The 27,000-nt window shown below is 48.5% G+C and overlaps 1 protein-coding gene across 5 annotated transcripts in view; it reads left to right on the top strand.

Moving 5' to 3' along the window:
* GTF2IRD1 (GTF2I repeat domain containing 1) overlaps nt 1–26,329 on the top strand; it is a 123,801-nt gene extending 97,472 nt beyond the window's left edge. For 4 of the 5 annotated variants that reach the window (XM_053555799.1, XM_053555797.1, XM_053555801.1 and 1 more), the window contains 4 exons: nt 19,841–19,918; nt 20,180–20,372; nt 22,247–22,284; nt 24,932–26,081. In XM_053555799.1, coding sequence (XP_053411774.1) covers nt 19,841–19,918; nt 20,180–20,372; nt 22,247–22,284; nt 24,932–25,182 — 560 coding nt within the window. In that variant the 3' untranslated portion in view covers nt 25,183–26,081. The other variant, XM_053555798.1, reaches the window with a different exon arrangement.
* The last annotated feature ends 671 nt before the right edge of the window (nt 26,330–27,000 follow it).

Here is a 27,000-nt window from a genome sequence, read left to right on the forward strand (position 1 = left end):
CCAGGAAGATCCCAGAGCCCAGAGACCTAGCCAGGCATCTTATAGGGCCTTGGGGCTCAGACTCAGAGCAGTGATGGCTTCTCAGCAGAACTAGGGCTCCCTGGAGATAGAGGGGAAAATCACCCTTCATAGGTACAACTCCCTTATCTAGGATCATAGATGCCACATGAGGCAAGCCAGGAAAAGAAGGTTCAGTTCCCCTCCGTGGTGCATGAAGTCAGGCAACCCTGAGTCCCATCATCTGCCTCGTGACAACGAGCAATTTTTTTGTTTTTGAGACAGAGTCACTGTGTCACCCTCGGTAGGGTGCTGTGGTGTCACAGCTCACAGCAACCTCAAACTCTTGGGCTCAAGTGATTCTCTTGCCTCAACTTCCCTAGTAGCTGGGACTACAGGCGTCCACCACAATGCCCAACTATTTCTGTTGTTTAGCAGGCCCAGGCTGGGTTCGAACCCACCCGCCTCAGTGTACATGGCCAGCACCCTAACCACTGAGCTATGGGCGCCCAGCCGACATTGAGGAAATTTCTCGTGAGCTCTGGGCTGGATGCAGACAGGTGGACGGGTGGGCACAGGGTGTCTTGGCTTAACACAGCACAGATGTGTTGCCTTACGGTTCTGGAGATCAGGAGTCTGAAATGAATCTTCCTCAGTGGCGCTGCTTCCTCCTTTCTGGGGTCTCTAGGGGAGAGTCTTTGTGATACCTTTCCACCTTCTAGAGGCCAACTCCATCCTTGGCTTTCATCTTCTAAGTGCGTCAGTCCAGCCTCTCCTTCTTTGATTTTGGGTTTTTGTTGTTTTTTTTTTAAACCAGCAGGGAGGGCGAACATAGTTCCCTACAACCACAAATTATGCAGTCTGATTTCTCTTGTCTGGGGAAATCACAGGGGCCGGCACATCTGGAGTGCAGTCAGCCTCTGCTGCTTTGTCGTGGTGTCTTCTGCTTTTTACCTTCTTCCCTCCTCCAAAAAGGACCCTTGTGATTCCATGTAGGGCCCACTAGGATAACCCAGGACAGTCCTCTCCTCTCAAGATCCCTCACTTAATCACAACAGCAAAGTCCCTTTGCCATTTGAGGAAACATATTCACAGGCTCTGGGGATTAGGGTGTGGACACCTTGAACGCCACCACAGGGCCTACCCAGAGTGACTGTGTGGGAGGGTGGAGCCAGGGACCTGTGAGACGTCCCCAGGAGGAGGGACAGATCTGAGGGAGACCTTGTGTTCAGAATCAAGGTGTTCAAGGAGGCAGCTCAAAAATGCAGATTTGGGGTAGTAGGCGCAGAGAGAGTGGGGAGAGGCTGCACTATGAGCTGGGCAGGAGGAAGACTTGCCCTTTCCTCCCCCACTCACAGAAACAAGGTGACTGAACAGTCACTGTGATGTCAGGCCTGGGCTTTGGGCCCTCTTCTCACTATTCATGCAGTCAGAACAGAGAGAAGCTGTCCTAAGAGGCAGTTGGTTACAAGTCTGGGCTAAGTCCCAGCTCCCCACGTACCCACAAAGCAGGTCACCTCTGCTTTGTGCCCCAGTTTCCTCATCTCTAAAATAGAGCTACTCACAGGGCCAGCCCCGTAGGGTTGCTGGCAGGGTTGAGTGACTGACTCCATGCCAGGATCTAAGAATAGTGCCTGCCACATAAGAGCCCAGTGTCTTTATTGAGTGCTCACGAAGTGTCCGGCATCATTGCACAAGCTAGGACTGTAATTGTGAACAAATGAAACCTGACAAAACCTTCAGCTCATTAGGAGCGTCCATTGTCACAAAGTTGGTTGTAGTACTGGCTGCTGTTGTCATCACTGGACAACTATAACCCAGAGGATTATGTCCTCTGAGGCACCTGCCACCCCACCCCTGGGGGCTGCAGTGGGTCATGCTTCCTTTCTGCTCTGGCCTATGTGATGGGTCACATCTGTCCTTCTCTCGCAAGAAAGGTGTTAATACCCTGTTCGTCTTGCTTGGTGTGTGACATTCTATGCCCAGCCAGTCTGGGCCACAGTCCAACCTAGGCCTTTGTCAGCCTCGGGGCAGTGCCGCCTGGGCCCAGTCAGCTGTGTAGCTGGGGCCTGCAGAGAAAGGAGGTGAGTTCCCCTGGGAAGGGCTGTGGGTGTGGCTGGTCCTGGGGATTGTCTGTTCAGGACTGACCCACATGACAAAATGAGCCTCTGGCTCTGCCCAGCCTGGCTGGCAGGCTGAGCTTTAGGTCCACAGGAGAGTGCCAGAAAGCCTTCAAGAAAGTGTTGTGGCTGGGCGGCACCTATGGCTCAGTGAGTAAGGTACCAGCCCCATATACCAAGGGTGGCAGGTTTGAACCCAGCCCCAGCCAAAATGCAACAAAAAAATAGCTGGGCAGTGTGGCGGGCGTCTGTAGTCCCAGCTACTTGGGAGGCTGAGGCAAGAGAATTGCCTAAGCCCAAGAGCTGGAGGTTGCTGTGAGTTGTGACACCATGGCCCTCTACTGAGGGCAACAAAATGAGACTGTGTCTCTAAAAAAAAAAAAAAACAGGTGTTGTTGGTAGGGCACCTGCCAAACTGCAACAAAAAATAGCCAGGCACCTAGTGGTGACGAACTAAGACTCTGTCTCTAAAGAAAAGAAGGTGTTGGGCAGCGCCTGTGGCTCAGAGGAGTAGGGCACCAGCCCCATATGCCAGAGGTGGCAGGTTCAAACCCAGCCCCAGCCAAAAACTGCAAAAAAAAAAAAAAAAAAAGTTGTTGTGGTATTCTCACCAGTACCTGGGGGTCAGAGACCTGGGTTCAGGTCATAGCACCACCAATTGCAGTCTGTGTGGCTGTGGTAGCCCTGGGCAGGCACCTTCACGTCTCCAAACCTCAGTTTCCTTATCTGTAAAATAGGGGTCACACGTGGGATGTGCGTCCCAGTGTCTGGCAGCCCAGGTTGCAGTGAGGGAGGGCCTGCCTCCACCAGAGAGACCCCTGCTGGCTGGGGAAACCAGGTCAGCCTTTCTCCCAACCCTTTGTGGGTGCTGGAGGGCAGGCACCTGCCCTAACAGGTATGAGCCATCCACCCCAGGGAGGGAGCTGGGGTAAAGGGTTTGCTTTCTTCTCTCCAACTCCCCAAGTGGGCTCCATGTAAGGAACTGACCTACCAGGGTCTCTGGTCGTGATGTACTCTCACTATAGATCAAGCATGTAACAAGCAATTGATTGACTGATAGAACTTTTTATTTTGAAATAATTTTCAATTTACAAAAGTCACCCAAGGCAGGTGGCACCTGTGGCTCAAAGAAGTAGGGCACTGGCCCCATATGCCGGAGGTGGCGGGTTCAAACCCAGCCCCAGCCAAAAAAAAAACAAAAGTCACCCAAGGCTGGGCATGTTGGCTCACACGGGATGGCTTGAGCTCAGGAGTTGGAGACCAGCCTGAGCAAGAGTGAGACTCTGTCTACTAAAAATAGAAAAAATTAGCTGGGCGATGGGGTGGGCACCTGTAGTCTCTGCTACTCAAAGGCTAAGGCAGGAAGATTTCTTAAGCCTAGGAGTTTGAGGTTGCTGTGAGCTAGGTTGATGCCATGGCACTCTAGCCTAAGATAACACAGTGAGACTCTTGTCACAAAAAAATAAAAATTTTTAAGTCACCCAGGTAGTATAGAGAATTGCCAAAAGCCACTTGACCCATGTAAGATGTTAACTTCTTACACAATCACAGTACACTTGACAAAACCAAGAAATTAATGTTAGTACACAATGATTAACCAAACTACAGCCTTTATTTGGATTTCATCCATTTTTCCAGTAATATCCTTTTGATGTTTCTAGAATGTAATCCAGGATACCATGTTGCATTCGGTATTCATTTATTTTTGTTCCTTCACTTGCATTCCCTCACGTTCCTTTGTTCCCTTGTTAGTAAATAATGCAACGAACACCCAGGAATCTACCACCTGCCTGCAAGTTAGAATAAATAAAATACCCCACTTGTCCTCCTCTCTGTCCAGAACAAATATCCTGAATTTTGTGTTTCTCCTTCCTGTCCTTCTCTTATTTTATTTATTTATTTTGGAGACACTTACTTTGTCACCCTTGGTAGAGTGCCATGGCGTCACAGCTCACAGCAGCCTCAAACTCCTGGGCTCAAGTGATCCTCTTTTTTTTTTTCTTTTTGGAGACAGAGTCCTACTATATCGTCCTTGGTAGAGTGCTATGGTGTCATATGTCACAGTAACCTCAAACTCTTGGGCTTAAGTGATTTTCTTGCCTCAGCCTCCTAAGTAGCTGGGACTACAGGGTGCCCGCCACAACACCCAACTATTTTTTTTTCTTTTTTTGGACAGAATCTCACTTTGTCACCCTCAGTTGAGTTCTATGACGTCACAGCTCACAGCAACCTCCAGCTCTTGGGCTTAGGCGATTCTCTTGCCTCAGCCTCCCAAGTAGCTGGGACTACAGGCGCCCACCACAACACCTGGCTATTTTTTGTTGCACTTTGGCCAGGGACAGGTTGGAACCAGCCACCCTCTGTATATGGGGCTGGCACCCTACTCACTAGCCACAGGCACCGCCCCCCAGCTCTTTTTCGTTGCAGTCATCATTGTTGTTTGGCAAGCCCAGGCTGGATTTGAACCTGCCAGCCTCAGTGTATATGGCTGGCACCATAACCACTGCGCTATGGGCACCGAGCCTTTTTTTTTTTTTTTTTTTTTGAGACAGAGTCTCCCTGTGTTGCCCCCAGTAGAGTGCTCTAGCATTACAGCTCACAGCAACCTCAAACTTTTGGACTTAAGCGATTCTCTTGCCTCAGCCTCCCAAGTAGCTGGGACTACAGGTGCCCGCCACAACACTCAGCTATTTTTCAGTTGTAGTTGTCATTGTTCAGCAGACCCAGGCCAGGCTCAAACCTGCCAGCTTCAGTGTATGTGACGGGCACCCTACTCACTAAGCTACAGGCGCTGAGCCTCAAGTGATTCTCTTGCCTCAACCTCCCAAGTAACTGGGACTACAGGCGCCCACCACGCTTGGCTATTTTTAGAGGCAAGGGGTCTCTGTCTGCCTCAGGCTGGTCTTGAATCTGTGAGCTAAAGCAGTCCACCCGCTTCAGCCTCTCAGAATGCTAGGATTACAGGCATGAGCCATGCGCCTGGACCTTTTCTTTTTTTTTTTTTTTTATTGTTAAATCATAGCTGTGTGCATTAGTGCAATCAAGGGGTACAATGTGCTGGTTTCATATACAATCTGAGATATTCTCATCAAACTATTCAACGTAGCCTTCATGGCATTTTCTTAGTTATTGTATGTAGACATTTGTATTCTGCCTTTAGTAAGTTTCACCTGTACCCATTCTAAGATGTACCGTAGGTGTAGCCCCACCCATTACCCTCCCTCCATCCTAACATCCCCCCTCCCTTCCCCTTCCTTGGCCCTTTCCTCATAGTCTTGTGCTAGTTGGGTTATAGCCTTCATGTGAAATCTATAATTTAGCTTCATAGTAGGGCTGACTACATTGGATACTTTTTCTTCCATTTCTGAGATACTTTGCTAAGAAGAATATGTTCCAGCTCCATCCAACCTCCACTTGAGGCTCAGCGCCTGTAGCTTAGTGAGTAGGGTGCCCGTCACATACACTGAAGCTGGCAGGTTTGAGCCTGGCCTGGGTCTGCTGAACAATGACAACTACAACTGAAAAATAGCTGAGTGTTGTGGTGGGCACCTGTAGTCCCAGCTACTTGGGAGGCTGAGGCAAGAGAATCGCTTAAGTCCAAAAGTTTGAGGTTGCTGTGAGCTGTAAACATGAAAGAGGTAAAGTCTCCATCTTTAAGGCTGCATAATATTCCATGGTATACATGTACCACAATTTGCTAGTCCATTCGTGGGTCGATGGGCACTTGGGCTTCTTCCATGACTTAGCAATTGTGAATTGGGCTGCAATAAACATTCTGGTACAGATGTCTTTGTTATGTTGTGATTTTTGGTCTTCTAGACCTAGTAAAGGAATTACAGGATCGAATGGCAGGTCTATTTTTAGGTCTCTAAGTATTCTCCAAACATCCTTCCAGAAGGAATGTATTAGTGTGCATTCCTACCAGCAGTGCAGAAGTGTGCCCTTTTCTCCGCATCCATGCCAACATCTCTGGTTTTGGGATTTTGTTATGTGGGCTACTCTTACTGGAGTTAGGTGATATCTCAAAGTAGTTTTGATTTGCATTTCTCTGATGATTAGGGATGATGAGCTTTTTTTCATGTGTTTGTAGATCGTGTGTCTGTCTTCTTTAGAGAAGTTTCTCTTCAAGTCCCTTGCCCACCCTGAGATGGGATCATGTGTTCTTTTCTTGCTAATATGTTTCAGTTCTCTGTGGATTCTGGTTATTAGACCTTTATTGGAGGTATAACCTGCAAATATTTTCTCCCATTCTGAGGGCTGTTTGCTTGCTTTACTTACTATGTTCTTGGCTGTGCAAAAGCTTTTTAGTTTGATCAGGTCCCATTAGTGTATTTTTGATACTGCTTCAATTGCCTGGGGAATCCTCCTCATAAAATATTCACCCAGGCTGATTCCTTCAAGAGTTTTCCCTGCACTTTCTTCTAGTATTTTTATAGTTTCATGTCTTAAGTTTAAATCTTTTATCCAGTGAGAGTCTATCTTAGTTAATGGTGAAAGGTGTGGGTCTAGTTTCAATCTTCTACAGGTTGCCAGCCAGTTCACCCAGCACCATTTGTTAAATAGGGAATCTTTTCCCCACTGAATGTTTTTAATTGGCTTGTCAAAGATCAAATAACGGTTAAGTAGTTGGATTCATCTCTTGGTTCTCTATTCTGTTCCAGAAATCTATTTCTCTGTTTTTGTTCCAATACCATGCTGTTTTTTTGTTTTTTTTTTTTGTAGAGACAGAGTCTCACTTTATGGCCCTCGGTAGAGTGCCGTGGCCTCACACAGCTCACAGCAACCTCCAACTCCTGGGCTTAAGCGATTCTCTTGCCTCAGCCTCCCGAGTAGCTGGGACTACAGGCGCCCGCCACAAACCATGCTGTTTTGATCACTATCAATTTATAGTACAGTCTCAGGTCTGGTAGCGTGATTCCTCCTGCTGTGTTTTTATTGCTGAGTAATGTTTTGGCTATTTGAGGTATTTTCTGATTCCATATAAAACGAAGTATTTTTTCAAGATCTTTAAAATATGACAATGGAGCTTTAATAGGAATTGCATTTAAAATTATATATTGCTTTGGGTAGTATAGACATTTTAACAATGTTGATTCTTCCCAGCCATGAGCATGGTATGTTTTTCCATTTGTTAACATCTTCAGCTATTTCTTTTCTTAAAGTTTCATAGTTCTCTTTGTAGAGATCTTTCACATCCTTTGTTAGGTATATTCCCAAATATTTCATCTTCTTTGGCACTACTGTGAAAGGAATAGAGTCCTTAACCATTTTTTCAGCTTGGTTATTGTTGGTATATATAAAGGCTACAGATTTATGGGTGTTGATTTTGTAGCCTGAGACATTGCTGTATTCCTTGATCACTTCTAAAAGTTTCATAGTAGAATCCCTAGTGTTTTCCAGATATATTATCATATCATCTGCAAAGAGAGAAAGTTTGATCTCTTCTGACCCTATGTGGATACCCTTGATCGCCTTTTCGTCCCTAATTGCAATGGCTAAAACTTGCATTACAATGTTAAAGAGCAATGGAGACAATGGGCAACCTTGCCTGGTTCCTGATCTAAGTGGAAATGCTTTCAATTTAACTCCATTCAATACGATATTGGCTGTGGGTTTGCTGTAGATGGCCTCTATTAGTTTAAGAAATGTCCCTTCTGGATGGCACCTGTGGCTCAAAGGAGTAGGGTGCCAGCCCCATATGCCGGAGGTAGCGGGTTCAAACCCAGCCCCGGCCAAAAACTGCAAAAAAAAAAAAAAGAAATCTCGCTTCTATACCAATTTTCTTAAGTGTTCTGATCATGAAGGGATGCTGGATATTATCAAAAGCTTTTTCTGCATCAATTGAAAGAATCATATGGTCCTTATTTTTTAGTTTGTTTATGTCCTGAATTACATTTATAGATTTACGTATATTGAACCAGCCTTGAAACCCTAGGATAAATCCCACTGGGTCATAGTGTATAATTTTTTTGATGTGTTGTTGGATTCTGTTTGTTAGGATCTTATTGAGTATTTTAGCATCAATATTCATTAGTGATATTGGTCTATAATTTTCTTTTCTGTTGGGTCTTTCCCTGGTTTGGGGATCAAGGTGATGTTTGCTTCGTAGAATGTGTTGGGTAATATTCCTTTTTTTTTTTTTTTGTAGAGACAGAGTCTCACTTTATGGCCCTCGGTAGAGTGCCGTGGCCACACACAGCTCACAGCAACCTCCAACTCCTGGGCTTAAGCGATTCTCTTGCCTCAGCCTCCCGAGTAGCTGGGACTACAGGCGCCCGCCACAACGCCCGGCTATTTTTTGGTTGCAGTTTGGCCGGGGCCGGGTTTGAACCCGCCACCCTCGGTATATGGGGCGGGCGCCTTACCGACTGAGCCACAGGCGCCGCCCAAATATTCCTTCTTTTTCTATATTTTGGAAGAGGTTTAGTAATATAGGTACTAGTTCTTCTTTAAAGGTTTGGTAGAATTCTGACGTAAAGCCATCTGGTCCTGGGCTTTTCTTTTTAGGGAGATTTTGTATAGTTGATGCTATTTCAGAACTTGATATAGGCCTGTTCAACATTTCCACTTCATTCTGGCTAAGTCTTGGTAGGTGGCGTACTTCCAGGTATTGGTCGATTTCTTTTAGATTTTCATATTTCTGAGAATAGAGTTTCTTGTAGTATTCGTTAAGGATGTTTTGAATTTCTGAGGTGTCTGTTGTTATTTCATCATTACCATTTCTGATTGGTGAAATTAGAGATTTTACTCTTTTTTTCCTGGTTAGGTTGGCCAAAGGTTTATCTATTTTATTGATCTTTTCAAAAAACCAACTTTTGGATTTATTGATCTGTTGTATAATTCTTTTGTTTTCAATTTCATTTAATTCTGCTTTGATTTTGGTTATTTCTTTTCTTCTGCTGGGTTTGGGGTTGGAGTGTTCTTCCTTTTCCAGTTGCTTGAGATGTCCATTAAGTTATTAACTTCCTCTCTCTTTTTTTTTTTTTTTTTGTAGAGACAGAGTCTCACTGTACCGCCCTTGGGTAGAGTGCCGTGGCGTCACAGAGCTCACAGCAACCTCCAACTCCTGGGCTTAAGCGATTCTCTTGCCTCAGCCTCCCGAGCAGCTGGGACTACAGGCGCCCACCACAACGCCTGGCTATTTTTTTGTTGTTGCAGTTTGGCCGGGGCTGGGTTTGATCCCACCACCCTTGGCATATGGGGCCGGCGCCCTACTCACTGAGCCACAGGCGCTGCCCTAACTTCCTCTCTTTCCATTTTCTTGAGGAAAGCTTGAAGTGCTATAAATTTCCCTTTGCAGTATCCCAGAGGTTCTGGTAATTCACGTCTTGATTGTTTTTTTGTTCTAAAAATTTGGTGATTTCCTTCTTAATCTCGTCTATAACCCATCTATCCTTCAGCATAAGGTTGTTTAGCTTCCATGTTTTTGTATGGGTATGCAGGTTCCTGTTGTTACTGAGTTCAACTTTTATTCCATGATGGTCTGAAAAGATGCAAGGAATAATTTCTCTTTTTTTAAATTTGCTGAGGTTAGATTTGTGGCCTAGGATGTGGTCGATTTTGGAGTATGTTCCGTGGGCTGATGAGAAGAATATGTATTCAGTTTTGTTGGGATGAAATGTTCTGTAGATGTCTGTTACGTCCAGATGTTGAATGGTTAAGTAGAAATCTAAAATTTCTTTGCTTAGCTTCTTTTTGGAGGATCTATCCAGCACTGCTAAAGGGGTGTTAAAATCTCCAACTACTATGGAACTGGAGGAAATCAAGTTGCTCATGTCTGTCAGAGATTCTCTTATAAATTGAGGTGCGTTCTGGTTGGGTGCATAAATATTAATAATTGAAATCTCATCATATTGAGTATAACCTTTAACAAATATGAAGTGTCCATCCTTATCCTTCCGTATTTCAGTTGTTTTAAAGCCTATTGCGTCTGCAAATAGGATTGCAACACCTGCTTTTTTCTGCTTTCCATTTGCCTAGAGTATAGATGACCATCCCTTCACCTTGAGTCTAAATTTGTCTTTTAATGTAAGATGCAATCTTGTACGCAGCAGATATCTGGCTTGAGTTTTTGTATCCAGTCAGCCAACCTGTGCCTCTTTAGAGGACAGTTTAAACCATTCACCTTAATTGAGAATATTGATAAGCCTTTCAAGAGTCCGGTGGACATTTTTAATCCTTTTGCAACTGTGGAAGTTGGAATTTGATCAAAATTTTCTGGGTGGGTTTACTTTTTTTTTTTTGGTTTACTTTTGTGGTGGAGGATTACGCTGGTCTTTATGGAGGATAGGTCTAATAAGATCCTGGAGAGCTGGTTTAGTTATGGCAAATTTCTTCAACATGTGAATGTCATTGAAGTATTTAATTTCTCTGTCATAAATGAAGCTCAGTTTAGCTGGGTACAGGATCCTGAGTTGAAAGTTATTTTGTTTTAGGAGCTTAAAAGTCAATGACCATCCTCTTCTAGCTTGAAAGGTTTCAACAGAGAGATCTGCAGTTATTCTAATATTTTTGCCCTTGTAGGTGATGGTTTTCTTTCGTCTAGCTGCTTTCAGAATTTTCTTCTTCATATTAACTTTAGTGAAGTTGATTATGATGTGTCTGGGGGATGTCTTATTTGGGTTGAGTCATGCTGGAGTTCTGAAACTGTCTGCTATCTGAATTTCAGAATCTCTTGGCATGTCTGGAAAGTTTTCCTTCTTAATCTCATGGAGAAGAGACTCTGTGCCTTGTGAAGCCACTTTGTCACTTTTGGGGATCCCTATAAGACGAATATTGATTTTCTTCGAATTATCCCAGAGCTCTCTGAGAGAGTGATCTGTTTTTGCCCTCCATTTCTCTTCCTCTTTGAGAGTTTGGGAGCATTCGAAAGCTTTGTCTTCAATGTCAGAAATCCTTTCTTCTGCTTGCTCCATTCTATTGCTGAGAGATTTACTGTGTTTCTCAGATCTTTGAGGGCTGCAACTTCTTGTCTCAATGTGTCAAATCTTTGGTCATTTGGTCTTTGAATTTGTTGAATTCTTGAGATATCTTTTGGGTTACTGCTTGGAATTCTAATTTGATCTTATTTGCTATCCAGATTCTGAATTCGATTTCTGACATCTCAGCTATTTGTTTGTGTATGGGATCTTGTGCTATGTCTGCTCTATTGATCCTTGGGAGAGTTGATCTACTCTGACTATTTGTATTGCCGGAAGTTTTTTTTTTTTTTTGTAGAGACAGAGTCTCACTTTATGGCCCTCGGTAGAGTGCCATGGCCTCACACAGCTCACAGCTCACAGCAACCTCCAACTCCTGGGCTTAAGCGATTCTCTTGCCTTAGCCTCCCGAGTAGCTGGGACTACAGGCGCCCACCACAACGCCCGGTTATTTTTTGTTGTTGTTGCAGTTTGGCCGGGGCCGGGCTTGAACCCGCCACCCTCGGTATATGGGGCCGGTGCCTTACCGACTGAGCGCCACAGGCGCCGCCCAGTATTGCTGGAGTTTTTCTATTGATTTCGCCTCATGATTGTTTTTCACCATTGCCTCTGGCCATCTTCAGTGTTGGGGAGGTGTTTCTCTAAGATTAGACCCCAGTGTGATCACTCTATTGTTGCTGGATCTTTGTAGGGTGTGGCCTTGTGCAGTTCCTCTGGGGCTGCCCTATCCAGGGAGTTCTGGTTGTAGAAGCAGCTCCGGAGTGTGACACACCCGGATCCAGCAACAGGGCGGGAGGTGGTGCCCACGGTGTGGGGAGTGCCTGGTGCCCAGTGACTTTGGCACATAGAGCCCAAGGCTCCAGCAGTCTCTGGCCAGGAGAAGGTCTCTGCGCAGAGGCAGGGAGGGTTCCAGAGGGCACACGGCTACCAGAGTCCCTGGGCCTGGCCCTTTCCTTATCTTTTCTTCCAACTTCTTATTTTAAAAAATTACAAAACTGTAAAAAAGGATGAAAGACTAATACAAGGACTGCCCCTGAAGCCTTTCTTTGGATTCACTGACTCTTAACAGTTTGACATTTTCCCCTGTCCTCCCCCACCTAACACCTCTCTCTGAGACACACACCCTGTTTCTTTCTTTCTGTCTCTCCTTATTTCTGTCTCAACTTATTTGAAATAAGTTGCAAACATCTTGACTCTACATGCCTAAATATTCCAATGCACATCTGAGAACAAAGGCGTCCTCTTACTTCACAATGCTGTTCTCATACTTAGGAAGTTTAATAATTCCCTGTCATCTAATATGTATTTTCAAATTCCCAAAAATGTCTTGTGTGGCAGTTCTCCTCCTTGATATAATTATTGTTCACAGGTTGATTTTTGCAGTAATGGTATTCCATATAATGTTTGCCTAAACAAAAATTGTTTCATTTTGGTTATATTTTTACTTTTCCCCCCTCAACTCTCTGGAACTTAGGGCAGCACCTGTGGCTCAAGGAGTAGGGTGTTGTCCCCATATACTGGAGGTGGTGGGTTCAAACCTGGCCCCAGCCAAAGAAAAAAAAACAGCTCTGTGGAACTTAATGTTGAAGTGTATAGCTGCAGCTGGTTTGTTCTCTTAGCTCTGTGATCTTCTGGGGTGTGACAGTGCCTGATGGATGTACCCATTCTGTCCTACTGAAAGGCAAATACCGGTTTGCTTACCTGTCTTCCACCTAGACTCTCCCATGTTCCTCTTAGAATTTAGCAGAGGCCCCACACCTAAAAGCTACCAAGTAAGTAATCAACAAAGGAACAGAGTTCAAGTCTTGAGTTTTCCACTTGCCAGCTGTATGCCCTTAGACAAATCAATAAGCCACCCTGTGTCTCATTTTCTTTGTCTGTCAAATGGAGCTGAGGATCTCATCCTGATGGGTTGCTACAAGTCTGAACAGGTGATACATGTGGGCCAGAATGCATGCTGGGCGTGAAGCTGGCTTATGAACCTTACTGAGCTGGGCGGGCATGAGGACCAGGTGCTGGACATACAGAGGACTGAGAGAGCAGTGTCCCCTGGCAGCAGGAAGTCTTTGTGCTCCCACCGCCCTCCCTTGTCATGCCCATGGTGTCAGAGCTGGCAGCTCCCCTGTTGTCCAGAGGACAGTGAGTCTCAGCGGGTGAGAGTGACCTGCCACTGAGCATATACCAATAGGTGCCAGGTGCCATATCCAGCATTTTGCAGTCACCATCCCAAATCTTTACACCACAGTCCTGGAACGTGGGAACATACTTATCCCCACTTCATAGAAAGGAAACTGAGGCATGGAAAATCAGACTCCTCAGCCAGGTCTCCTTCTCTGCTGCCTCCCAGGAAGGGGAAGGGTGGACCTGATGCCACCCAGGCAGATGCTGCAGAGCAGGAGAACCAGGACATCCTGTGGCCCACAGCTGCCCCCAGAGTGGTGGCATGGTCATGGGCAGAATGGAGGGCAGCAGGGAAACCAGCTCAGCCCACCGTCCAGCCCCTCTCTGCCCAGGCAGGAGACATGGAAGCTAACCCGGCCAGCTGAGGCCTCCCGCTTTCCCTCCCTCCTGGGACTTTCAGGAATCTAATTGTCCTGAGCCCTGCCTGAGGAGAGATAGGGGCACCAGGACTGACAAACTCAGTAGTGTCACCCTTCCCCCTTCTGTCTCTGTTTGTATGCTGTCCCCTAGGAGGGGCGTCTTTGGAGAGAGCATGTGCCATGTCAGCGCATGTGGCAGGGCCAGGAGCATCCACTCAGTTGTCCCCCATGGCTCTGCCCACCTGAGTTCCCTGAGTGCACCTTAAAAATCACAGAAAGAGGAACATGGGTTCCTAGGCCAGCAGCCTCCTCTCACCCCACTATAATTTTGTATTTGGGGAACTGATAGCTCTGGTGTGTCTGGGCACTAGAAGGGCTCAGAAGGGATCTTGGGTACCTAGACAATAGTTCAACAAGCTCAGTCCAGACTCCCAGAGGGTTCACTGTGTAAAGTGGGTCCAACCCAAGGGGCCCTCCTGTACCCTGCCTGGATGCAGGGTGGCAGAGAGACCACAGGCTGGGCGATGGCTCCTCTCACTGTAGCAAGACCTGCCCTCCCAGAGCCTCACCTTCATCTATAACATGAAGATGGTGGAATTCCTGGCGAGCCTGTGCTCAGACGCTAGCAGAGGTTGACAGGTGTCCCAGAGCACACTATGTCCAAGGGAAGTCTTCTTGGACAGAGGACACGATCCTCCCCTGGCAGGTTCCCTCCATCAAGGTGGGGATACCCCCTGGATAGCCATACTGTTCCCTGGAGGGCCAGGCACCCCTGGGTCTCCCATAGGCCTGGATGACCCAGCCCAAGCCTGGGAGAGGGTGGGGCTCTGTTGAGATGTACAGAAGGGCAGAGGAGGGACATTGGTTACACCTTCCCAGACTCATCCCAATCCCCCCTCTCAGCAGCCCTTACCTTGCTGCTGGCTGCGTCCCTCAGGTGTTGGTGATCATGTTACCAACATGAAGTCATCAGTCTGAGCTGGAGAACTCAAACTAGGTGGGGACAGGCCATGGCTGGCCAGGGCTCTTGTACTTTGCCCTGAGAGAGAACCGTGGGGCCAGCCCACATCTCTGTGGGCCAATTGGTTTCGAATTGTGTACATGGCGCAGCTGTGATTCAGTCAGCCTGGTTGTGTTCAAGAGGTGAACAAGAGGTTCAAGAGGACAAGATGAGAGCTGCCTGGGCAGGCAGGACCGCTGCACCAGAGGAGAGGAGACCAAAAACCCTGAAAGTGCCAGAATAGGCAGGAGAAATGGCAAGGGTGGGGGTTGCCTGTCCATGTGGGTGTCATGGCTCAGGGGCAGTGGGTCAGGTCACTACAGTGGGGACAGACCCAGCAGGGATTTTTGGACAGCACCAAGGTCAGATCAGGAGGGTGAGCCCCTCCTATCCTGTGTGCTTAATCAGGAAGGAGTATTTGATATATTACAGAAAATGTTCTCTCCAAGATGAGTAAAACAAATCCAAAGGGCTTAACAGAATAAGTACTGAATTTAACTGCTGTATATGTATAAATTAGTTTCCTGGACTGCAGGATAATCAGATATGGATCTAGTAATGACAGCAACAGCTTGACTTTGATGCATGGGACCTTAAACTCTCTTATAGTATTTTTTTTTTTTTTGAGACAGTCTCACTAGGTCACCCTCCATAGAGTGCTGTGACATCACAGCTCACAGCAACCTCCAACTCTTGGGCTGAACCAATTCTCTTGCCTAAGTCTCCCAAGCACCTGGGACTACAGGTGCCCGCCACAATGCCTGGCTATTTTTTGTTACAGTTGTCATTGTTTTAGCTGGCCTGGGCTGGGTTCGAACCCACCAACTTTGGTATATGTGGCTGGAGCCGTCACCACTGTGCTAGGAGCACCAAACCAGTACTTTTTTTTTTTTTTTTTTGAGTCCGAGTCTCACTATGTTGCCCTTGGTAGAAGGCCGTGACATCATAGCTCACAACAACTTCAAATTATTGGGCTCAAGCGATTCTCTTGCCTTAGCCTCCCAAATAGCTAGGACTACAGGCACCCACCACAGCACCTGGCTATTTTTTAGAGATGGGGTCTCACTCTTGCTTGGGCTGATGTCGAACCCATTAGCTCAGGCAGTCCACCCTCTTCTGCCTCCCAGCTTGCTAGGATTACAGGCATTAGCCACCGCAGCCAACTATAGTACTTTTCTATAAGTGATACTAGATCCTCCCAACAGGCCAAGATTTCCATTTAAGGTTTTTTTTTATTTGTTTGTTTGTTTTTGCAGTTTTTGGCTGAGGCCAGGTTTGAACCTGCCACCTCTGGTATATGCGGCCAGCGCCCTACTCCTCTGAGCCACAGGCGCTGCCCTCCATTTAAGGTTTTGTGGAAACTGAGGCTCAGAGAGGTTGAGCAGCTTTCCCAACACCACAGAGCATTAGAGTTACAATCATGATTGTCTTCCTGTCTACTGAGCCAGGGACTTGCCCTATCACTGGACCACCTTTCTGCCCATCGTATACAGGCATTCAAGCAGGTACATTGAGGACACCCATCCACCCCACAGTGTGTCCTGACATTTCCAAATGGAGACATTCTGAAATGTTTGTAACATTAGTGTCCTTTACAACCAGCCAAGCTCAGGGGAGCTAAGGCAGCCCACCCCAGAATAGGTTTACTGACTTGGTATTCAGAATATTAATAACCCTTCGATTAAACTGGGCACTGGCACTCATGTGCTCACTCTGTCCTCACCACGGCCCTCTGTGAACTTTTCCTGTCATCACTGCTATTTTACAGATGAGAACATTGAGTGGTGAAGGGTTTGCCCCATGTCACAAGCTGATAGCAGAGCCAGGATTTGAACCTGGGTAGTCAAAGAGTCGGGAAGACCACAGAGCTGTGGCCATGGCCCTGCAGGCCCCTGGTGCTTGTACCCACCCCCTGGTGTTCTCACTAGCTGTCTGGGTGGCTTCCACGATTCTTGTGTTGCCTGTGACCAGACTAGACCCGAAGGCGACAGAGCTTGCCACAGTGGCTCTATTCCAGCGGAGGTCAAGGCCGCTGCTACCCATAGCAATCCTTGGGGAATTCCACAGAGATGGGCCACAATCCAAATAATGGTTGTGTGGCAGAGCAGGCAGGGCCCTGGTTCTGTCAAGAAGGGGGTCTTGTGATCCATCTGCTGCCTGTGAAGAGGTCCACCAGCTGGGCTGTCTGAGCATCTCAGCCTTCCCCCTTAGCACTGATCAGAGTGGGAGAGGCAAGTTTCCTGAGCCACAAACAGTGGCCATAATTAGTGTCAGGGAAAGGGCACTGTCCTGTGGCCTGCAGAGCCAGGCACGAATGTCTGTTCAGGTTGACACATTGCCCTTTCCCCTCAGGGGAGTGGGGAAAGTGGGGCTGGGGCCCAGATATGGATCCACTAGCAGGTCCCAGCACATAGCAGACCTACCCCACCATTTCCTTCAAAAACTCAGCCTTTAAAAAAATGTAATCTCTTCCCTTTAAATGAAATACAAAGAGGTGGCAGGAACTAAAAGCAGAGAGAGGAAGCTGGGAATCCTCTCTGAGCCCTGGGGCTAGCCCAGTGTCTGTATGATACATGTGCTGAGTTTGTTCCTGTTGTTGTACCAAACACCCCTCTGCCCTGCCACGCGCCAGCGTTGTTCAGGGCGCTTCCCATGCTGCCAGGCCCTACTACCCTGACATTCATGGCTCCCACAGCTCTCGCTCCCTGCCTGGGGCCCATGTTCTGCTAGTGTCCTGTTGGCTGCCCCATAGCACTCCTCCTCCTCCTTAGCTAGGTGGGGGGGTTCTCTCTCCTAGACCAGGTGGGACCTGGAAGGAGCAGGGCATTTCCTCACCAGCTAGTGTGTTGAGCACCCACAGGTTACTGGGAGTTGTGTGTCTTGCTCACCTCTCACAGCCACCTTGGGGGTCGGAGCCCATAAGCCTTCAAGTGTAGATGAGACTGCATCTGTGGAGCTTTGGGCCCCGGGCCCTGGCTGGGGTGGGATCCCTGCGACAGGCACCCAGGGTGCAGGACAGTTATGGGCTATCTTCTGTGCTCTTTAAGGGGCAGCACAGTGTCCAAGTGGCCTTCTTTTTTTTTTTTTTTTTTTGTGGTTTTTGGCCGGGGCTAGGTTTGAACCCGCCACCTCTGGCATATGGGACCGGCGCCCTACTCCTTGAGCCACAGGCACCGCCCAACCTTTTTTTTTTTTTTTTTTTTGAGACAGCATCTCACTTTGTCACTCTTGGTATAGTGCCATGGCGTCATAGCTCACAGCAACGTCAAACTCCTGGGCTTACGCAATTCTCTTGCCTCAGTCTCTCGAGTAGCTGGGACTACAGGTGCCCACCACAACACCCAGCTATTTTTAGAGACGAGGTCCCACTCTGGCTCAGGCTGGTCTGGAACTCCTGAGCTCAGGCAATCCACCCATCTGGCCTCCCAAGTGCTGGAATTATAGGCGTGAGCCACCACGCCCGGCTTCTAAATGGGCTTAAAAAATATTTATCCAGGGAATAACACGAGCCAGGTTTCTAATCCTGGGGTTTTTGCTCCCCTGCCCACAGCCTGGCATCGCCTCTCCAAGGCAGAGGACAGCCTGTCCTCTGTTGGTATCTGTCCATCCATGCCGCCCTCAGGCAGTGAGAGCCAGTGTCAGGGGCAGCAAGTGGATGTGCTCTGCAGATGACCTGCTGCACAGAGACAGCCACACCTGTCCACTCCATGTCCAACAGCTATGGAGTGCTGAGCTTGGGATCTTGGCTGAGTTGGGGCATCTCTTCCCAAGAGAGGACACTGGAGGGGGACATTGTGTGGCGTGTAGTGTCTCTAAGGCAACCAGGGGCTGGCCAGCTTTGGTTGGAGGGAGATGGAGCCACTTGGAGATGTGTAGACCCAGATTCCAGAGGCAAGAGTGTGGGCACCAGTGGGCCAGACTAGCGCCCTGTGGGGACTGGGAATGCCTGGGTGGCCAGGGAAGGAGCTCTGGGAGAAGGACTGGCCTCAGGACGGTGTGGGACAGGATGTGGGGAGCTGTGTCTGAGCAGTACAGAGCTCAGCAATTCTGAGCTGGCTTCAATGGAAGTGAGTCCCGCCAAAGGTTTTCAAGATTAAAACAGGAGTTGTTTTGTTCCAAAGACTCACTCTGCCCCCATTTCTCTGCCTGTGACCAACTCCTCCCCTCCACCCCCCACAGGCCCAGCAGTGTGGCCACATGTTTCCAGCACCCTTGCCCCCTCCCAATCCTGGCACAGGCCCAAGAGTTCCTCTGAGGCTCTGCCCTGGACCCTTCTCCAGCCCAGGCCCTGCCTCCAGGGCTAACTGACTTCAGCCACTCCTCTAGGATATAGAGAACTCAAGGGAAGCAGCAGGTGGCCCCACCTGGGCACTGGACAAGGAGAACACAGGGCCCCGCCCCTGCTCCCAGGCGCAGTCTGCTTCCCCATCACAGGCCTCAGCCTCCCGACATGCCAGTTTCTGTTCACAGACCTAGCTAGGCCCGTTACTGCCACCTCCCCTGTACCACCTGGAAGTTCAGCCATATCCAGCACACAAGATGAGGCATTTCAGGCTTGGCACCTGTGGCTCAAGCAGCTAAGGTGCCAGCCACATACACCTGAGCTGGCGAGTTCAAATCCAGCCCAGGCCTACCAAACAACAATGATGGCTGCAACAAAAAATAGCCAGGTGTTGTGGCGGGCACCTGTGGTCCCAGCTGCTTGGGAGGCAGAGGCAGGAGAATCGCTTAAGCACAGGAGTTGGAGGTTGCTGTGAGCTGTGATGCCACAGCACTCTACCCAGGGTGACACAGTGAGACTGTCTCAAAAAAAAGATGAGGCCTTTCACCCTTCCATGCTGGTGCACAGCTGTCCTTCCACCTGGTGTCTTCCCACCAGTGCCCCATGTCACAAACTGCTGCCTGCTTTTCAGAGCTCCATTAAACATCCCACTCTTCTGGGGGCCTCACACAGTTACTGAGGATGGACACCCTGATTTCTCCCCACCCCTTATCTCCTAAGTATGTCCTGTGGCAGTGGAGGGGTGTGTACTGTGACCAGGGGGCAGGGGGCTTGTGAGCCGCTCAGGAAGGTGCTTTGCCTCCTTATGACGTGAGGCCTATGGCTGGGGGTACTGATATGAAAATGTGGGATGGATGGACAGACATCAGAGGCCAGACAGCAGTGGCAGGGATGCAGGCTGTCCCTTCCCACTGCCTGGGAGAAGGAGCAGGATCAATGGCTGAACTAATGCTGACTCTTGTGCCCTTGTCGCCCTCTTGTAGATGAAGATGATGCAAACAGACTAGGGGAGAAGGTGATCCTCCGGGAGCAGGTGAAGGAGCTCTTCAATGAGAAATACGGTCAGTGTGTGGGGCCAGCCCTGCTGGGTGACCCTCTCCCTGTGCAGCCAGCTTGGCCTCCAGTTGCCCCCAGCTGGCCTGCCTGCTCCCCGGGGACACGTCTGCCTTGTTCCTGACTCGTGCGTGGTGTGTGTGTTGATTGTTAAATTCTGTGTGTCACAGCTGCTGAGCTGGGGCATGCCAGATTCTAGCCCTATCCCTAGCGGGCTTTGCTTTTGACAGGGGTCATGTGCCCTCACTCTGACCCCCTGTGCCTTCTAGGTGAGGCCCTGGGCCTCAACCGACCTGTGCTGGTCCCTTACAAGCTGATCCGGGACAGCCCAGATGCCGTTGAGGTCACGGGCCTACCCGATGACATCCCTTTCCGGAACCCCAACACATACGACATCCACCGGCTGGAGAAGATCCTAAAGGCCCGGGAGAACATCCACATGGTCGTCATCAACCAGCTCCAGTGAGTGCAACACAGGCCGTGGTGGAGGCCATAGGAGGGTGCTGCCTGATCTAGGAGGGACAGGTCCAGACAGGAGTCAGGGAGAGAAGGAGGAGAAGGCTTTCACTGGCGCAGGTCTTCCAGGTGGGAAAACTGATAGCCACAGCAAAGGTGGGGGGAGTGGGGGTGAAGATCAGCGTAATGGTGGGTCAGCTGGGATCCAGACCAGGTGTCTTCATTCCAACCCCTTTCTGCTAAAACACACAATCTTAAAAAAAAAAAAAACACAATCTTGACATTCATAGGTGTTTACTTGTTTTTAAACTTTTAATTAAGTGTGACTTTTCCTGACTATCTGATTAATTTTAACATATGTTGAAAAACAGTAATTTAATTCTCCCAACACCTAGAGATAACCACTGTCCATATTCTACCGTATATCTTAACAGTCTTTTTTTTATGAGACAGTTTCATTTGTCGCCCTAGGTAGAGTGCCATGGCATCACAGCTCACAGCAACCTCAAACTCTTGGGCTCAATCAATTCTCTTGTCTCAGCCTCCCAAGTAGCTGGGACTACAGGCACCCACCACAACGCCCGGCTATGTTTAGAGACAGGGTCTTGCTCTAGCTCAGGCTGGTCTCAAACCCGTGAGCTCAGGCAATCCACCTGCCTTGGCCTCCCAGAGTGCTAGGATTACAGGTGTGATCTTCACAGTCTTTTAAAAAATATAATAGTTTGTCCAGGCGTGGCAGCTCACACCTGTAATCTCAACACTTTGGGAGGCTGAAGCAGGAAGGTTGCTTGAGGCCAAGACTAACCTGTGCAGCATAGTAAGACTCTATCTCTACAAAAATTAGCTAGACGTGGTGGTGTGTGCCTGTAGGCCCAGCCACTTGAGAATATGGGATAGGAGGATTGCTTCAGCCCAGGAATTCAGATTTACAGTGAGTTTATGAATGTGCCACTGTACTCCAGCCTGGGCAATAGAGCAACACCCTTTCCCCAAAAGAAAAGTTTAATTATTTTGAATTTAAAAACAATACACATAGCGAACTTGGGAAATACAAGAAGGTAGAAGAAAATAACCTATAATCACCAGCTCAGCATCAATGCTGTGTGCATTTCTTTTGTACTTTTTTCCCATGTATATTTTCTTTCCAATTTTATACTACGTTTCAATTTTATATACATGCTTTAAAATTAAAATAACATTTGCATTTTCCAAAAAAGGCAAATTATACAGACTCAAATAAAAAACAGAGGTTTCCCTCCCCTCCCAAGGATAGCTCAGTCTCTGAAATAACTCCTAGAAAATGCAGGAAACCATAAGGAGAAAATGCCCACTCCCACTAACCATACCTTCCAGAGGGAGCCACCAAAGACATTCTGGAGCTTTCCTTCCACTTTTCTCTATACTCTGTTAGATGTTCTTTTTTGGAGAATGAAGCTGACAACACCTGGCATTTATCTGTAAGGAGTAAATAAAATTTGCTGTTTCCTGCCTGGTTATTATGACCTTGGCCTTGTACACATTCGAGTACTATCCATGGCTGTAATAATTCCCTTTAATGACTGGCCAATCATTGGTAATCTGGATAGATCATAACATCTTTTGCTGATAGAAATGTGTTACTTCTTTCTTTTTTTCTCATATAAATAACACTGAGAATAAAATAATCAAAATTAAAATTAAAAGATATTTTTAAAATAATCCTGTGACAAATCTCCACTCACACAAATCTAGGCATGTGTTTCTGATCACAGGTCAGATTTGCCTGGTCAGGCCCTTCATATACCAGGGGTGGGTTTTACCTTGCTCCTCTGTCATGGTGGGCGTTGCCCATATTCACAGAACAAGTGAGGAGGGGAAAACCTCTTTTCTTTCTTTTTCAGACCTTTTGCAGAAATCTGCAATGATGCCAAGGTACCAGGTGAGTCAGAGGCTGAAGAAGCCACCCTTCTGTCTCATGGGGACCAGGGAGTTGTCTTCAATACCGGAAGTGGCCAACCACCTTGAGAAAAGCCCACCCCACACGCCTCCCCAGGGAGCCTAAGGTTGCTATTATCAGTGCCAAGTGTCCCCAACAGGCCTCTAGAAGCCTGCACAACATAGTGTGTCAGTTTACCTAGAGAGGACAAAGAGCAGACTGGACCTCAGGGATGGTCCTGGAGGCTGAGTGGGAGAGGAAGTGGCAGGTGACAAGTGAGGGTGAAGTAGGCAGGTGTTGCCCAAGACGGGCTGGCCCCATCCCTCCTGCCTGCATTTGCAGGGCACACAGACCCTCTCAGCAGGCACCTGGAGGGTTAGCTGGCACAGTGGTTCTGATGGAGCAGGTGTGTGATAGGATTTGTGAGACATAGCCTTGGGTGATTATGATGTGCACCTGATTAAGAAACACTGCTCTAGGGTGGTGCCTGTGGCTCAGTGGGTAGGGCACCAGCCCCATATACTGAGGGTGGTGGGTTCAAACCCAGCCCCTGCCAAATTGTAACAAAAAAATAGCTGGGTGTTGTGGTGGCCGCCTGTAGTTTCAGCTACTTAGGAGGCTGAGGCAAGAGAATCGCCTACGCCCAGAAGTTGGAGGTTGCTGTGAGCCATGTGACTCTATGGCACTCTACCAAGGGTGATAGAGTGAGACTCTGTCTATACAAAAAAGAAACACTTCTCTAGTCCTAGAGCAGGGAAACTGAGGCCCAGATAGGGGAAGGGACTTGCCAAGGCCACATCATGAGTCAGAGGCTGCCTAGAGCCTGCTGTCAGCACCATGTCTCTGAACCACAGACCTCTGTGAACTATAGGCCCCAGTATGACTGCTCAGTGGGGATGGTGATGGAATTCAATGAGGCCACCCCTGACCCTGAGACCTGAGGCTCTGACTCCAGATGGGTCCAGGTTCACCAGGAACTCCAAAGCCTAGGGTGGCCCAGGAGGCTGCCACCTCCTATCAAGAGCCAACTGCAAGGGTCAGGCATGACATGGAAACCATATGGAGTCCAGAGGTAACTAGGTTTGAGAGCTGCTCTTGGGTCTCAGAATTCTCCATGGAAGGCTCAGGGAGGAGGGTTTGGGACAAATGCTCTGAGTGTAAACACTGTTACCTACACCCACTACTCTCCCATTGCTCCCCCTACTGGGGCCATTTATCTTTAGGGTCTCATGGTGACCCCAAGGTGGCCAGAGCCCATGGACCAGCTTGGGACAGAGGATGGCAGCCAACGCCTCTGACTTCTTTTTCATGGCAACTCCCACAAACATCCCTCTCTGGCTCACAGCCTGGGCTCCTCCCACCTCCACCGTATTCTATTCATGCTACATAACAGAATCCGACCCCCAGCTCTAGTTTTCCTCCACCAGCTGGACAGAGGATTGCTCCATGGTCTCAGCCTACTGTGATTCTGTGTCACTAAGACCATCCACTCCAGCACACGGTTGTAGATCTTTGTTAAAATCTTTATATGTTCACATCAATTTAATTCAGCAGCAACAAGACACCTGCCATGCCCTGATCTGTGCTGGGCTTGGTACCAGGCTCTTTTATGTATGTATGTATATCTCCTTTGAGTCTTATGGCACATTTTTCCCCTCTTTGCTCATAGTGGTTAATAAATTTTCCTAGGGCCACACAGCTAGTAAGTACCCACAGTGGAATTTGAACTTAGGATTTCTGATTCTAAACTAGAGTTTCTAGGGCCAGGCACGGTGGCTCACGTCTATAATCCCAGCACTCTGGGAGGCCCAGGCCGGTGGATTGCTTAAGCTCAGGAACTTGAGACCAGACTGAGCAAGAGCAAGACTCCGTCTCTAAAAAATAGCCAGGCGTTGTGGCAGGCACCTGTGGTCCCAGCTACTCGGGAAACTGAGGCAAGAGAATCGCTTGAGTCCAAGAGTTTGAGTTGCTGTGAGCTATGATGCCATGGCACTCAACCCCAGGGCAACTGAATGAGACTCTGTCTCCAAAAAAAATAAGTAAAATAAAATAGAGTTTCTTTCCCCTGGGGCACTGCTTGTCCACTTGTTGAACCTGTATACTGTCAACTCAGGACTATCACACCTGTGCAATAACCACAACAGCATTATTAATACCAGTTCTCAGTTTCTGAGTATGTGCTGGGTGCCAGAGACTATGCTAAGTGCTTTGCACATTATCTCGTGGGATCCTCGCAGCAATCCTACAAGATCTTATTCACATTTCACTCATAAGAGCTGGAAGGCTCAGGGCCACTTAAGGACTTCCTCCACACTGTCTAAGGTTTTGGGGGGATACTGGGTCAAGATGGGCTCTAGGAGGTCTGGGGAAGCCAGAACCACAGGCTGGGTGGTCAGATGAGGCTGTGAAGAGGACCCGGAGGATGGTGTTAGTAAAGACTGACCGGTGAGCAGGAGCAGAGGGCCGGGGTGGGTGGACCCTTGAGCCTAGTTATGGAAGGAGACTGGACAAGTGGGCGCTGGCCACTCAGGGATCAGGAGCCTCAAATGATGAGAAGGGGACTTGAAGCCTGAAGACAGAGGCCTTCTCCAGGGAGGTTGGGAGCCTCACACAAAGTGGCCTTGGCATCAACAGCCTTTTCTCCCACCAGCCAAAGACAGCAGCATTCCCAAGCGCAAGAGGAAGCGGGTCTCTGAAGGAAATTCCGTCTCCTCTTCCTCCTCGTCTTCTTCCTCGTCCTCTAAGCCGGAGTCTCTAGCATCCACCAATCAAATTTCACTTGTGGTAAAGTTGCACAAATCTGGACTCGACCACTCTTCTCTTTGGCCTTCACCCCTCACTCGGGCAAGGCCATCTACACCAGGATGTGGGTTTGGGGTACAGGGAGGTACTGGACTCTGAGTGGGGCCTTCCAGCCTCGGAGGTGCAGACACATCTGCCTGTGCTACCCCTGAGATAGTCTGTTCCTCTCATCAGGCGCTCACTGGCACCCAGGCCGGAATTCACATCCCGGTCAGGCAGCTGGGCCAGTCGAGGTCCAGGAGAGGGATGGGACTTGCCCACACCCCCAGCAGGGCTCCCTGCCACGCCATGACCCTGCAAGGTGCCGGTGCTACCTACAGTGTGTAGATGAGGACAACAGGAGTCTGAGGGCGGGTGGACTCCACTGTGGCCCCGCTGTTCCCTGTTAGATGAAGAACTCACTTCCAAAGCTCTGTCTGCCATAGTACTGGGTTTAGTTCTTCCCCACCTGAAAGGAAACCTCATTAAGGGCCTACACTGGAAAGGTTTTTATTTCAAAATACTAGCTTTGAAATCCTGAGTCCAAATGAGGAGAATATTTGAGCACATTTGAAAATGCTTTTGGATTTCTTGATCCTCTGACTGTATCTCCCTTCAACACCATCCTGGAGAACCCAAGACTTCAGGCTTTGCCTTTAACCCCACGTGGGTGTCTGAATGCCCACAGAGGGTCCCTAGCTCCTGCAGCCCCTAGAGAGACAGGGCAGCTCTCATGTGAGGTTGAGTTCACAGGGTGAACACCTGGGCTGAGCCAGTCCTCACGCTCTGGTCCCTAGGCCTGTGCCACGTGACCAGACCCTGGAACACAGGTGGGACAGTGAAAAGGCTCCAGCTCAGGCTCCATGGCCACTACTGAACCTTGGACAGGTCACATCCCCTCTCTGGTCCTCAGTGGCCTCAAAATAAATAGCATCTGAGGAAGCCCTTCAGAAAGCAGAGTTAAGTGTTCTGGTATTCTTTCTGCGTCACCTGGAATCCTAACCCAGTACATTTGTCCCTCTCTCTAGCAATGGCCAATGTACATGGTGGACTATGCCGGCCTGAACGTGCAGCTTCCAAGACCTCTTAATTACTAGACCTCAGTACTGAATCAGGACCTCACTCAGAAAGACTAAAGGAAATGTAATTTATGTACAAAGGGTATATTCGGATATGTATCAATGCCTTTTAGTTTTTCCAATGATTTTTACACTATATTCCTGCCACCAAGGCCTTTTTAAATAAGTAAAAAAAAAAAAAAAAAAAAGTGTTGCCTTTGCTCTTAACTGTTGTGTGTTTTCTGTTGGGATTGTGGCAGCAGCTGTCACTGGGGATGAAGTCAGGAAACCCTGCCCCAGTGGCCTGCCAAGGCCCTCCTTCCTTGCCATAGCAGAGGTGGTGTCCCTGACAGACCTCACTTTCTTCTTTGCTTCTGGGGGCATGTGACCTCAAGATGGAAAGCCACAGAAGGCAAAAGTGCCACAGACAGAAAAACCTCCCGCCAGACAGTGGTTAGAGCCACAGACCTGCTATGTAGAAGCCACATGCAGCCACCTCCCCTCCTACGTCTGTGGGCTGGACCTGTATGCAGGGACAGTCTCTCGTCCTCTCTGCTTGGGGCAGGGCCGGGACAGGCAGAAATGGCCTCAGGGAGCACACAGTGTGGTAGGGAACAATCTGGACAATTTCTATAGTCCAGGGTGTTAAGTATGATGCTCACAGAGGGGCCCAGCTCAAGGGGATCCCCATGGCTGGAAGAAAGGCATCAGAGAGGGAGCTCAGGGGCCTTCAAGACAGGGACAGGCTTTTTGATAGAGCTCTGGGCATTTAGAGCAGTGATGGGTCCCAGCTGTGTCTCAGACCACCCTAGTGGCAGGTGGGAAGTTAAAGGAAGTGACAAGAGTGGAGGCAGTAAGATAATTTTTTTAAGAACCTGCC

This window comes from Nycticebus coucang, chromosome 12, assembly GCF_027406575.1.
Source record: "Nycticebus coucang isolate mNycCou1 chromosome 12, mNycCou1.pri, whole genome shotgun sequence".
Lineage (NCBI taxonomy): Eukaryota > Metazoa > Chordata > Mammalia > Primates > Lorisidae > Nycticebus > Nycticebus coucang.